Below are 12999 nucleotides of genomic sequence, written 5' to 3'. Positions count from 1 at the left end.
GATGCTCGCAAATAGTGGGTACACCCATAATGTGCCGCGTTGAAAGAATGGTCTCATCTCTATCCCCAGTTGGACAAAGCGTGTGGCGATGCCTAGTAGAAACGTTAAAAAACGACACCCAAAGGGCCTGTTAGGCAAGGTATAAAGGGGGGGATAGGTGTTTACCGAAACCGGCCCAGAACAGGATCTTGTGAACCATGATTGTGTATGTTTCGCGCCTTGGGCGCGTTGGAGCAGTGTCAGCAACCTATCACTGGAGCAGGAATAAAGCTGGCGCAGTAGTTGGGAATTGTTATCGCAAGGCAGGATTGTGGAATGAGGTTGTCGTCGCGGTGTTAGAGAGCTCGGAGATTGGAGAGCAGCTCAGGTGAACAGACCCTTTCACGGCAACTTTTTGGATGCCAAGTTAAAAATGCTCTTGACTAGTTTTGTACTCGACCGTATTACAGTGGATGATCACGTGCCATTGTCATGCTCAACCACGCTGCTACGTTACTTGCTGGCAAGGCTGAATCCAAACCAAATATAAGGAACTTATGAGGGCTTTTCTCTTTGCTATATAGCTACAGTTTATCATAAATCGATACACACCATCGTTAGCCTCGTAGTCACAGGATCCTCTCTAGATGATGGCGGGTAGGAGGGGAAGCTGGCCGGACTTGACCGACCACTTAAGGAAGAAAGATAAACCGAGATTCCACTTGGGGCCGGGTGTATCCTGGGATTGCAGTGAGGATCTGCTGACAACTACTGGCATACACAACGGAAACCACAATGAAAAGGGAGAGAAACCTCCATCCTCCAGGGACTTGAGACTATGTGAGAGAGGGTAATCGCATATTTAAGAGTGTCCCGAGTACAAACGGTTAGGGATTGGAAATTCTGGACTCGGCGCTCACCTACCTTTTGCTTACTAGGGACTGCCAAGACATAAGACAATTTCCCACTCGCTCATTGGCTTCTTGGGTTGCTGTTCCTGATCAATGGGCGGGTTGGCTATCGTTGACTAAGCAAGGACAAGCTGAGACTAGACCCGAGGGGTTCGCCTATGAAACTGCGCCCCAGGCATCGAAGCCTAAAAAATAGCCTCCGCGTCCGCCCATCAGCACAGCACCCTCCATCATTATCCATCAGACCATGGAAAAATCAATGAATCCTTCTGTGTCTGTATCTCACACACACCATCTTCTCAATGTCCCGCCATGGATGCCATTAACAGAAGATTCGACCGTCTTTCTGTGACAAGGATACCGCCATCCTGATCAACTCGCGTCTGAAATGACTTGACGCCAACTGCGCACCCGCAATCTCCCATTCGCCGCCCGTCCTTCCGCTGTCCCGCTGCCAAACTTCTTCATCCTCGCTGCCACGATGAGGGTCCACCTTCGCATTCGTGAACAGCTATGTCTGATCATCGGCCTCACGAGTCTGTTGTCACTGACCATACTGACCGTGTCGATCTGGGTTCAGATTGTGGATCGTCTCAACAACGCAAAATGGGAAACTCTCTCGGTCACGGCGAACTTGAAGGCCACTCAAGTTGCCCAGGACATCAGTTTACTAGGCACATCCGTACAGTCCATCGCCACCCGGAATATTCTCCAGTCCCTACTCCGGGATTACAACAATGGCAACGACACTCAGGACCTGTACGATGCCATGCAGGTAGGTTAACGACAGAGGTCGCCGGCCTCCACCATCAAAAGTACTGACCTCGACCTAGAACAACCTTGTGGATGCGCTGTCTGGCGGGACCGACGATGCAGTTCTCCTTCAAGCTGCTGTATTTCCTCGCCGGCCCCGGTCCGATGGAGGTCATGGTGCACTGACTGGCGCAACTGGGAGGGGAGCTGCCAGCAAAGTCGTGCTCCCTTTTTCTTATCAGAATCGATCGGCAGTCCTTTTAGGCGAAGGTAGCGCTGGGTACCCGCCCCAGCTCTACCCTAACCTCACTTATGGCGATGAGCCATCCGATAACAACTTTGTCTTCTACGAGGGCAAGACGCTGGACAACAACTCGACGCTGTTTCTCGGTCCGCTCGCCCTTCAAAGCAACACCTCGCTCATCTCGTTCACAGTGCCCATCAACAACAACACCAGTCGTATCGATGTACTTGGGTGGCTCACTGTTGTGGTTGACGGAAAAGCGCTTTATAATATTGTTGAGTCTCCGGTTGGACTAGGTAAGACGGGAGAGGTTGTGATTATTGGCCCTGATCGACCCGACAACCTGTATGCCGAGAACATCACTGGTCGCTCAGAACCTGCGAATTCCAATATTCCCACACGGTTTGTCCTACCGCCTCACGGTGATCGCCACCCTTTACGTGCCAAGGATCCTTACCTTCCTTTCCCTATGAAAGCCTACCCAGCTGTGCTGCGGGCTTGGTGCGTCAAAACTGGGGAGCTCAATAATGCGGGAGCGCTGATGTCTACGCACAATGAGGAAAACCAGAAGATATCCGCCGGCTTTGCCAAGGTCTCTTCTGACATTGTTAATTGGGTGGTTGTCTTTGGACAGGCACACAGTGAAGTCGTCGCTCCCATCAATCATCTACGGAATACAGTGCTGGCCTGTATTTTCAGCGTGGTCGGTGCGGTCATCCTTGTTACCTTGTGAGTGCTGCAAAGCCAAATGTCCTCGCATGTACTGACCCACTCGCAGTCCGCTTGCCCATTTTGCTGTCAGGCCTATCATTGCTCTCAGAACTGCGGCCGAGAATTCCGTGACTACGTATGAAGCTTACGATCCCTCCGAGAAATCGTCCGACACGGATAGCGACAATGCTTTGATGAAACCCGACCTCATGCAGGAAAAGGGGATGAATCACAGTCTTTGCAAAAGGTCCGCGAAAAAGAAGACCTTCGTTCGACCAGTGCGAGTGTTTAAGATTCCTGAGCGCGTGCCCGAACACAGCCATGTCGTCCATGACGAGTTGACGGATTTGACCCGAACTTTCAACGAAATGGCCGACGAGTTGACGATCCAGTACGGAAGACTTGAGCACCGAGTAAAGAAAAGAACTGCAGAACTGGAACAAAGCCGAAATGCCGCCGAAGCTGCCAACGAAAGCAAGACCTTGTTCATCGCAAATGTTTCTCATGAACTCCGAACACCATTGAACGGTATCATTGGCATGTGTGCAATCGCCATGCAAGAGGAAGACGTCAGCAGCATCCGACAGTCTCTGAAGATCATCTACAAGTCTTCAGATCTGCTGTTACACCTCCTCAACGACCTACTGACTTTCAGCCGCAGTTCCTTTGGACAAAACTTTGCCATTGAAGAAGACACGTTTCGACTTTCGGATGTTGGCTCACAACTTGTATCCATTTTCGAGAAGCAGGCGCGTGAAGCTGATATCAGTTTGAGAGTGGTCTTCATTGGCACAGAACCAACCACAACCGGAGATACTGATCAAGACAACCTCGAGGATGTCATTCTTGCTAGACATGATATGGCTGGCGCTATTGCGAAACCGAAGACGAGTATTCTGGCCAAAGCACCTGCCGATCTTGGGCCGTTGAGGGAATTGGGACTAAGAGGGGACAAAAATCGGATACTGCAAATTCTGATGAGTAAGTGCGAATTTCGCGTTGCCCGCTTTAGTTATCATGATGGGCTTCATAGACCATCTTTAAGCGTTTCGCAAGCTCTTGTTTGATCGTGTTCCTCTGACTGGTGTGCAGATCTCGTAAGCAACGCGCTGAAGTTCACGGCCGTCAAAGGGGTCGTCGAAGTGCGAATACGATGCAGAGGATTTGTGGAACCCGAAGCCATGCCTCAAGTGGCATATACAAACACTACAGTCGGCCAAGCAACGCCTTCAAAGGCACTGCAGCGACGAGATACTGAATATGTCCCGCCAAAGTCATCGATGAAGGGTTTATTGTTCGATTTTGAGGTCGAGGATACGGGTTCGGGTATACCGGAGCATTTACAACAAGACATCTTCAAACCCTTTGTACAAGGTGACTTGGCTTTGAGCAAGAAGCATGGCGGTGTCGGCCTTGGGCTAGCTATATGTTCGCAGCTCGCAGGCATGATGGGCGGCACTATCACCCTCAAGAGCACTGTCGACATTGGAAGTACGTTCACCCTTTCTCTACCACTGCGTTACACCAAAGAGGCCGTGCCCTCCGTGTCCGATTCCCTCGCGCGACCCAAACCAGGAAGTATATCCAGCAGCATACAATTTGAAAGCTTCAGTACGAAATCTCGCAGGTCAAGAGAACCACGACAACCTATTCGATCAAGACAGACTTCGCTCTATTCAACACAGGACAAAGACTCCCAGCTGGATGTGCCCCGTCTTGTGGGTTTCTCTCAGCCGTATCTGATAGACGGCAACGTGAGCTCAGAAAGAGTGGATACAGTTACCCAACCGACATTACAAGAAAAAAGGCAGAACGTCCCCCCTCCAAACAATCGGCTCGCATCAATCATGTCTGTCAAGACACCGGATGAGGCAAATGACCCGGCACCAATGAAACTAGTAGAGCAAGTGAAGACTGCAGACAATGTAGAGAAAAAGGCACCAGCCCCACCTTCAGGGACTGCCGTCGAAATCTCTTCTCTCAAAGTCCTTGTCGCAGAAGATAATCCGGTCAATCAACAAGTTATCCTCAAACTACTTAAGCTGGAAAAGGTGGACGACGTAACACTGGCGGAGGACGGGGAGGAAGCTTTCAACGTGGTGCGAAAGTCATACTCTGAAATGGGCAGCGAGACTGAAAAGCCACGGCCTTTCTCACTAGTTCTCATGGATATCCAAATGCCGCGCATGGACGGCATCGAATCCACAAAGAAGATACGGGAACTAGGATTTGACGCTCCGATCCTCGCACTGACAGCGTTTGACCATGAAATCAATCGGACAGCTTGTCGCGAAGCGGGCATGAATGGCTTCCTTCCCAAGCCGATCAAACGGACCGCTTTGAGGAAGATACTTGAACAGTACAGAACTCCGAAAGAAGGAAGCACGGATGTCCAACAAAATGACCAGCGAAAAGACGGCGAATGAATCTGGAAGAGGACTAGGGACCTTCACCAAGAGTGTGAGCACAATTCCATGAAGATCAGACTTGCTCAATGGCATGTCAATTACGAGAGGCCTCGATGCGGTGATAACTTTGTGCGGATTGTTCAGTCAGAACGCCGAACGCAGTTGGAGAGAGGAACTCCTATGTCTAGTAGCAGCGTTGAAGGGGAGGCCGCGAACAGAGCACTGGAACCTACCTCAAACCGATACGACCGAAATGCGCTCAACCCCAGGAGAAGAGCGTAAAAAGCCGTGGCTGGAATCGTCCTGGGAAAAACACTAAGATGCATTTCAACAGTGGGAGGGCGCATGTGTCCGATGCATCAAACGGATTGTTTTCAAAGCTGGATACACAGCTCCGGCACCACAACTGGAAGGGAACTGGAAGAGCACGAGCTCTTTTATCTTTGGATCAGGCTAGGCGCTGTGCGGGAGCTGGTGGCGCATCATCAGCAAGGATATTAAAAAGGTGGACTGCAATCGTTAGTTCGGATGGATTAAAAGCATGCTATATGTGTTGCTAGGTAGATAAAGGGTAGATATCTAGCTGTACAGAGAGAGCTTTGCGAGGTTGAATTGGACACTTGCGGGATAAGTAGTCAAATAGTGCGCTTCAACGTTCAATGCTTGGCGGTAGTAAAGGATCTTATGCACGTGACTTGCACCCAAACGCGCAACTCGCGCGTTAAACTTCAAACCCAGGGATTTTGACTCTTACTTCAAACATCATCAGAAATTTTCTCTCGAATTTGGTGCAAATCACCTCGTCGTCGCCAACATGGCTGACACAGTCATGGCAGACGCTCCCGCGGCCGAGTCCTCAATCCCCTTCTCGCTACGTCCTCGATTCAAGATCTCCGATCTCCCCCTGGTCAAGGAACAGCGATCCACCATTGATGCGCTTCTGCTCAAGTTCAAGAAAAAAGGCGGCTACGATAGTCTCCGCAAGCAAGTATGGGCCTCGTACAACACGTCGGATGCGAAAACCGCGCTCACTGATCAAATTCATGCCATCGCGGAGGCCGAGATTGAAAAAGACCCCAATCTACTCAGTCGGGAACGGGGCAAGGCAGCCACCTTGATCCAAGGCGCTGTGGACCGCAGCGGCATCTACCAGGATGTCGAGTCCAGGATCGACCAGGAAATTGCGAAACACCTGAGCACCGTGCTCGACGCGGTGCGTGAGATCCGCAGGGAAGATGTCGGGCCCGAGGTCGCGGCGGAAGAGGAGCAGCGGGGCGGCAAGACCGATGAACAATACCAGGCTGACACTCAGAATCGGGCTGCGGAAAGGGAGAAAAACAGGGCGCGCATGGAGCAGCTGTTGCGTGAGACAGCGGAGCTCAAGGCCAAGATCAAGCTGGAAGAGGAGCGGAAGCGGAAGAAAGAAGAGGCGAAACGTGAGGAAGAGGAGAAGAAGAAACGTGAAGCAGAGGCGGAAGAGCGTCGGCTCGAGCGCGAAAAGAGGCGAAAGGAGGAAGAGGAGCGGGAAGCCGAACGGGTCAAGGCCAGGGACGAGAGACACAGAAAGCGTGAAGAAGAGAGGCGAGAACGATATGCCCGGTACGAGAAGGAACGCGACAGGGAGAGAGACCGCGATCGTGATCGTGACCGTGACCGTGAACGGGAGCGGGAACGCGACAAAGATCGTGACCACGAACGAACAAGCCGGAAGAGCACTGATCGGCGAGATTCGCTTGCACCATCAACCACTGCCAAAGATGTTCCCACCGACGAAAAGGATTTGGAAGCCACCGCTCTCGAGCTACTGCTGAGCGAAGGCAAACAAATGGCGGAGAAGTCCAAGCAGAGACACGAGTATATTTTCGACAAGTCCGAAGCGCACAGCAGCTTGCGCAAACATGTTACATCGGATCGACATTCCCACCGCCGAGACAAATCTAGAGAAAGCTACAAACGGGAGCCTGATCGCCGAGACAGATCTCGAGAGAGCTACAAGCGAGAGCCTGACCGCAGAGATAAGTCGCGGGAAAGCCACAAACGGGAGCCTGACCGCCGAGAGAGATCCCGAGAAAGCCACAAACGAGAGCCCGATCGCCGAAGCAGATCCCGCGACAGAAAATCGCTAATTCCGGAGAAAGAAAAGCCTGAACCATCTCGGCCTCAGGAACCCAGCAAAGACCGCGAGGAAGGTGAAGCCCGAAGCCAACGCGATTCACCATCTCCCAAAGAAGAGAAACGCGTCGTCCGGGAAAGAAGACCTCGCTCAGCATCGCCAGTGGGTATCGACCGCTATGTGCCTGGAGGCGGGGTCCATCGTACTGAAGAAGAGCGGGAACGTGATCGACAAAGACGTCGCACCCGAGATCTGGACAGAGATCATGAACGGGAGCCGCGGAGAAAGTACGATAGTCATCGCAGTGATAAGGATCGAGATGACGAGGGAGATCGGGAGCGTGATCGCACAGTTGCAGACCGGGAACGCGATCGTACCGTTGGAGATCGTGATCGAGACCGCGAGCGTAATCGGTCGAAGGAAAGAGAGAGGGACAAAGACAGGGAGAGGGACAGAGATAGGGATCGGGATCGGGATAGAGATCGCGACCGAGACCAGAACCGAGACCGCGACCGCGATCGTGACCGAGATAGGTATCGGGAGAGGGAACGCGATCGAGAAGCCGACCGACCTCGCGACCGAGACAGAGAGCGTGATAGAGAGAGAGACCGCGACCGCGAGCGGGATCGAGAGCGAGATCGGGAACGGGAGCGCGACCGTGACAGGGATCGGGATCGGGATCGGGATCGAGAGAGGGAGCGTGAAAGAGATCGGTCAAGAGACCGGGACCGACGAGATCGAAGTCGGCATCGTGATGATCGACGCGATGAAAGAAAGGATGACCGCCGCGATGATCGACGCGATGACCGACGGGACGACCGACGTGATGACCGGAGACGCGAAAGTGACAGAAACGATCGCCGAGATCGCGATCCGGTACCGATTGACCGCTATGTTCCGGGTCGGTAATTGAGAAGCAGACTTTGTTTCTCAGACAACTGTCAAGGCTCGTACACGGACGGGTTGTCTGACGGTTGATCCGTGCAAAACTGGTGCTTGGGCTTGGGCTTGAGCGTTTATCTGAGATTGTCGACCTTGGAATTGCAGAGTATGCAGGTCCATCTTCTCCGCATGTCTCCGGTAGTTGAAGTCGGTGCTTGATCTGGGTCTGAGGTCGGGCGACAAGCCGGCGAGGATGGCACGTTCCATCAACATGATACTTGTCAGATTGTCACCTTTCTTGGTCCATATTGAGATGTGTGTGAAATATTGCCGGGGCGAAAAGGACATTCCGAGGATGTGGTCACGTTCTATGCCACGAGGTCACTAAGAGATGAAACGATCAAGTCCGGACTGAGACATACCTCGGGCAATAGCGGCCTGCAATTCTCCACCACAGCACAGCAAACATATCTCCTCCCAACACCTGACATCTTTTCCCTCTTCTGGGCGAACCCGAATCAGCCAGCGCCCGCCTCTGCGATTCTCCTCGTCTTCCCACAACGGCTGGACTCCGGAGCGAAAAATATGAATGCTGTCTTTTTGCTTGATCTGCGACCAGGGCAGGTTGTTGAAAATGCGGTAGAAGGTTCCAATGTCGGCCACCGAATCAACCAACATGGTCAATGGATATGCATCGGGTGACTGTTGGCTGGTAGGCTGGAGGTGAGATTTGGAGTGCCAAACCGACCAGCGGTACTGGAATGGCAGAGGACGGAGTTTTGCTATGACTTGTTTATGCAGAGAAGAGGAGCGGCGTGGCAACGAGGGCCGAAGGTTGTCGATGGCATTGCTGGTGGCAGGAGTTACAGGTGAAGAGGTGCCTTGAGGAACAGTCGCTGTCATTGTGAACGGCATGGCTGTGAGGAAGAAGGCTTGAGAGATGCTAGGAGCAGCAGCAGAGCAACAAGCGGGTTCAAACGGCCGTTGTCTCAAGCGAGCAATATCAGCGGTTAGCTTGAAGGGATGTAGAATATTAGGAGACTTGAGAATAATGGAAAATGCAAAACGGAAAATGCAAAAAATACCTTTTTCATCGATCCATCAGAAAGTTCGGTGCAAGTCCAAAAATATATAAAGTTCAAGTGACGATTGACGAGTGATGGCCGGGAATGGGGTCGTTTTCTTCCCTCTTCCCTTGTCCATGCGACCTACCTACTTAGGTACCTACCTGCCTGCCTAGCTACGGAGTGTGTATGTACTGTATGTATGCAAGTACCCCAGAAAAGTATAATCTAAGTAGGTAGGTACCTACCTGCCTGCCTAGCTACGGAGTGTGTATGTACTGTATGTATGCAAGTACCCCAGAAAAGTATAATCTCTTGTCTGGTGATTTGCTGGTCGGCTCTACTTTCCTTGATGACCCCCACTCCGGTGGTTGGGCCCTATGCCTGTGCCCATGCCCATGGCCGTAACCATGCCCAGGGTCATACACGTACACGTACACTGGTACTGGTACTCCTGCATGCAGGAATCTAAAAGAGAAAAGGAGGACAGTGAACGTACGTAAGTACGTGTGTCGACCGGCTCGGGGACCTGGACACCGAGCAGGACACAGGACACTGGGAACAGGGCAGCGGGTAGCGGATAGCGAACCATCGGGGGGTTAGGGGTGCCTCAGTGGGTTAGAGCGAAGCTGGGATTCGGTGTCGTCGTCATCTGATATGCATAACCGAGCGGAAGTCAAGTCACAGACAGGGTTGAGAAGAGAGCCAGTGGAGGCCGGGGCGAGAGAGGAGGGAGAAGATAGGTTGGTGGTTTGCGTCTTTTACGCGCCGGAAAGGTGGATTAAACGGAGGTGTGTGTCTGCTGGAGAGGGTGTTTTCGAGATCCTGAAACATCATCCAGGGGCCGGGTGGTGTGTGAGTACATGAGCAAACACATTTGTGGAGGTTTCAAGTACCACATTGCAAGCTACTCTTCAGTTTTCCGCGCCGGGTGGGCGTGGGCGTGGATGTTGAGTGTTCGAATATAGTACATAGTGACTGGCTACACAGTCATACCTGGGTACCTTAAAAAAGAGAATGTTCTGCCAACTGGATATTCATAGGTAGGTAGGATGGGCATGCAAGACTACGGGCTTTTCTGGTTCGAGATCCAGTGACAGAGTTTTAGAGCAGTGGTACAAGATGTACTTGGGACGTAATTGTACAGAGGACCTCCGAGTAGGTGGTGACTGTGACCAGTCGTAGTGGACAAAGATGAGACATGCGTTCGTTCATTGGACGAAGCTGCGGCGGTTAGGAGAGTGGGTGGGCGCTTAGGGAGGTTGCACAGCACAACGAAACGCAACTCAACAGAAGACAACATAGCATCGCATCGTATGGCACAGTAGCACTGCCCCATCGTTCTCTCAACAGATGAAAGGTGTGCTGTTCGAGTACAGAGATGAAATGGGAGGAGGAGATGACCGCGGAGCAAGGCAGCGATGAGGATAGGTGAGGTGAGGTGAGGTCAAGGTTAATGCGACTCGCCAAGTTCTATGCTCCACCGTACACGAGATGCATGGTACTGTGGAGTATACGCTTCAAAGAGCACGTCTCATCATTTCAATCACACATCCATTCGGGTGCCAACTTGTTTCCTGGCGCTTAAGCACGTCGCAAGAAACACCCGCCCGCCATCATCACTGACAGTCTACGCAACTGCTGTGCATGAACGACTCGTTCATGATCCACTCTGCAATCTGAACGTTTCAGATCTCTCAAGGAAACCGCCCATCGCGTGGCAACCCTGCTCATCATCACTGTGTGTTGGCGCCCACGACTACTGCCCCGGCTGCTCGACCAAATATTCACGTCCTGATGTCAATGAAACCGGTGTCTTTCTACAGCGAAGCGATTGGAGTCTCTCCATACAAATCACCTCAATGGATCCATCGATATGATCGGATCGGTTTTCTCCAAATCTTTCTGTGGAAGAAGTTCGCCATGCCTTTTGGAACCAAGTATACGTACCTGCCCCTCCTCTATTGGTCTGAGAAGTTTGATCCCATTCGTCCCCTATCATCCTTTGCGCTGTTAGATGTTTCTATTTCCGAAATCAACACGAGTCTTGGCCTATATGGTGGGTACAGAGCAGTTATTTTGGACTATTTCTGGGGTGAATCGCTTTGCTGGCTATGGAGTATTATCTCCTCGTGGGATTCTTGGGGTAGGATGTCATTGCTGCTGTGTGGCCAGCTGCCACGTTACGTTCGAATAAATTTAGGTACGGATGTTAGCTTGTATGTGGCCTATATACCCCGTCAACGGAAAAGAGGACTTCATGGTGCCCATGCCTATTCTATAGGCCTTGGTATACTGGAGTGTTTGCCGAGAGGTCCAGCAGAAGCTCCAAAGACCTTTTTTCTCCTTCTATGAAATCAGGGGGTTCGTGCCTGTGGCTAAATCTGATCCTGGCCCGACTCCTCTTTCTGCTTACTCGGTAAGGTGAAATTCTTGCTGAATGATGCTAGATCATTCAGGAAGTCTCGAGGTGTTGAAAGACATCATGAAATTTTACAGGGCTGAAAGGCCCATTTTCTTTTTGTTGTACATGATATGCTCGTTGGATTATTTCCAGAGATCAATGCTAGATGCATTCGTTCAGTTGCCTGCTTATTTCTATCATCACTAAACCTGCAGCGGCATGGTCCACAATGGATCGGCGCGCGCGCCAAGAACCCGGAATTTCCGTCTTTTGAAATTACATCAACCAGCATTAGCATCTGAATCGAGCAGTTGATAGAGGATTTCGCAGAGATACCATCCCATTTTCCTCGCAAGAAAACATCAGCACATTGTCTAGACTATAGCAATCATGCCAGACCAGAAAGATAGTCGGCCAGCAAAGCAACGGCGAATCCACGGAACGCCACTGCTTGATCAATCTAGTCCGGTCGATGATGACGAAGACTCTTCAAGTTCCTCGTCGTCCTCTTCTGTACACCTACCAACGTCCCGACTTGCTCATCGATTACTAAAACACACCAATCCACCACCTACAGAGAGATCTGCCGGCGACGGCCAAAGCGGAGACGAAGACGAGGATGATGTGACGACATCGTCTTCAGATTCCGAGGATTCCGACAGCGAAGAGTCGTCTGAGGAAGAGGATCTGGACAGCGAGGACGACGACGAGGACGAAAATGAGGGTGTCGAGGATCATCTCGATGCCAGCGACTCAGGAGTGCCGCAATTCAACACGTTACCTGCTCCAGCATCGGACCTCAAGTCTCGTTTGCAGAGTTTCCTGCCACAACTACGGCAAGCAAATGCAGAACTCGACAACGCTGGAGGAGTGGTTGACAGAAGAGTTGACCACGTATCAGACGAGGAGGAGCATTACATCGAGATGGAAGTGGGTCTCGGCGTGCTGTCTGAGGAGAGGATCGATGCCACCCAAATACAGCTTCCTCGTTCACCTTCTGGTGAGAATGAAATAGACCAAGACGAGATCAAAGATGGACCAGAGGACTCACAAACCGGCGTGTCGCGATTGTTGGGCACCAATGGGACAAAAGGGACGAAGCGGAAAATCGAGGAGCTATGATAATGGGCTGCATTTTTGTGTTGAGATAGAGTTTGGGCGGTGTTGGGGTATGGCGTTTGGCGTACAGGGCGAGAGGGTTCTGGGGAGCAGGGAGAGTATCTCTAATGCCTATTAATCACCCTTTAATCCTAGTACGAGGTATTCAGTACTTAAAGGCATCCCGCTAAGTTGTGGGGGGCGCAGGGTCCGAGGTGCAGGCGGGCAACCAAAACTCGCCGGGCGCGGCAACGTCATTGTTTGGATCTAACCTGAAACTGTCATCCAAACCCACGCGGGTCTGATCCAACCAGCAACCCCCCCAGATCACCACAGCAAACCTAGCGGCCCCCCATTAGCTCACCGTTATTTCATGTATGTTTCCCTCCACTGCAGATATCGCGCCGTCATCAAAGAGTGCATTCTTCTTCT

The 12999-nt window shown here is 51.7% G+C and overlaps 4 protein-coding genes across 4 annotated transcripts; 3 read left to right on the top strand and 1 right to left on the bottom strand.

Annotated features, from left to right (window-relative positions):
* Window positions 1-1371: 1371 nt before the first annotated feature.
* On the top strand, window positions 1372-5024 carry AYO21_02820 (hypothetical protein; the record flags this gene model as incomplete). Its single annotated transcript, XM_022652796.1, has 4 exons — window positions 1372-1665; window positions 1724-2616; window positions 2666-3579; window positions 3691-5024. 4 exons carry the CDS (start codon window positions 1372-1374, stop codon window positions 5022-5024), a joined length of 3435 nt encoding a protein of 1144 aa, XP_022514821.1.
* Window positions 5025-5820: 796 nt separating this feature from the next.
* Window positions 5821-8028, top strand: AYO21_02819 (hypothetical protein; the record flags this gene model as incomplete). The annotated part of the gene is made up of 1 exon (XM_022652795.1): window positions 5821-8028. One exon carries the CDS (start codon window positions 5821-5823, stop codon window positions 8026-8028), a length of 2208 nt encoding a protein of 735 aa, XP_022514820.1.
* Window positions 8029-8049: 21 nt separating this feature from the next.
* On the bottom strand, window positions 8050-8904 carry AYO21_02818 (hypothetical protein; the record flags this gene model as incomplete). Its single annotated transcript, XM_022652794.1, has 2 exons — window positions 8050-8369; window positions 8424-8904. 2 exons carry the CDS (start codon window positions 8902-8904, stop codon window positions 8050-8052), a joined length of 801 nt encoding a protein of 266 aa, XP_022514819.1.
* Window positions 8905-11859: 2955 nt separating this feature from the next.
* On the top strand, window positions 11860-12591 carry AYO21_02817 (hypothetical protein; the record flags this gene model as incomplete). Its single annotated transcript, XM_022652793.1, has 1 exon — window positions 11860-12591. One exon carries the CDS (start codon window positions 11860-11862, stop codon window positions 12589-12591), a length of 732 nt encoding a protein of 243 aa, XP_022514818.1.
* Window positions 12592-12999: the final 408 nt, after the last annotated feature.

Source organism: Fonsecaea monophora, assembly GCF_001642475.1.
Source record: "Fonsecaea monophora strain CBS 269.37 chromosome Unknown Scaff13, whole genome shotgun sequence".
NCBI classification, from domain to species: Eukaryota; Fungi; Ascomycota; class Eurotiomycetes; order Chaetothyriales; family Herpotrichiellaceae; genus Fonsecaea; species Fonsecaea monophora.
The sequence above is the reverse complement of the archived record's forward strand: the minus strand, read 5'-3'. Positions and strand labels throughout refer to the sequence as shown.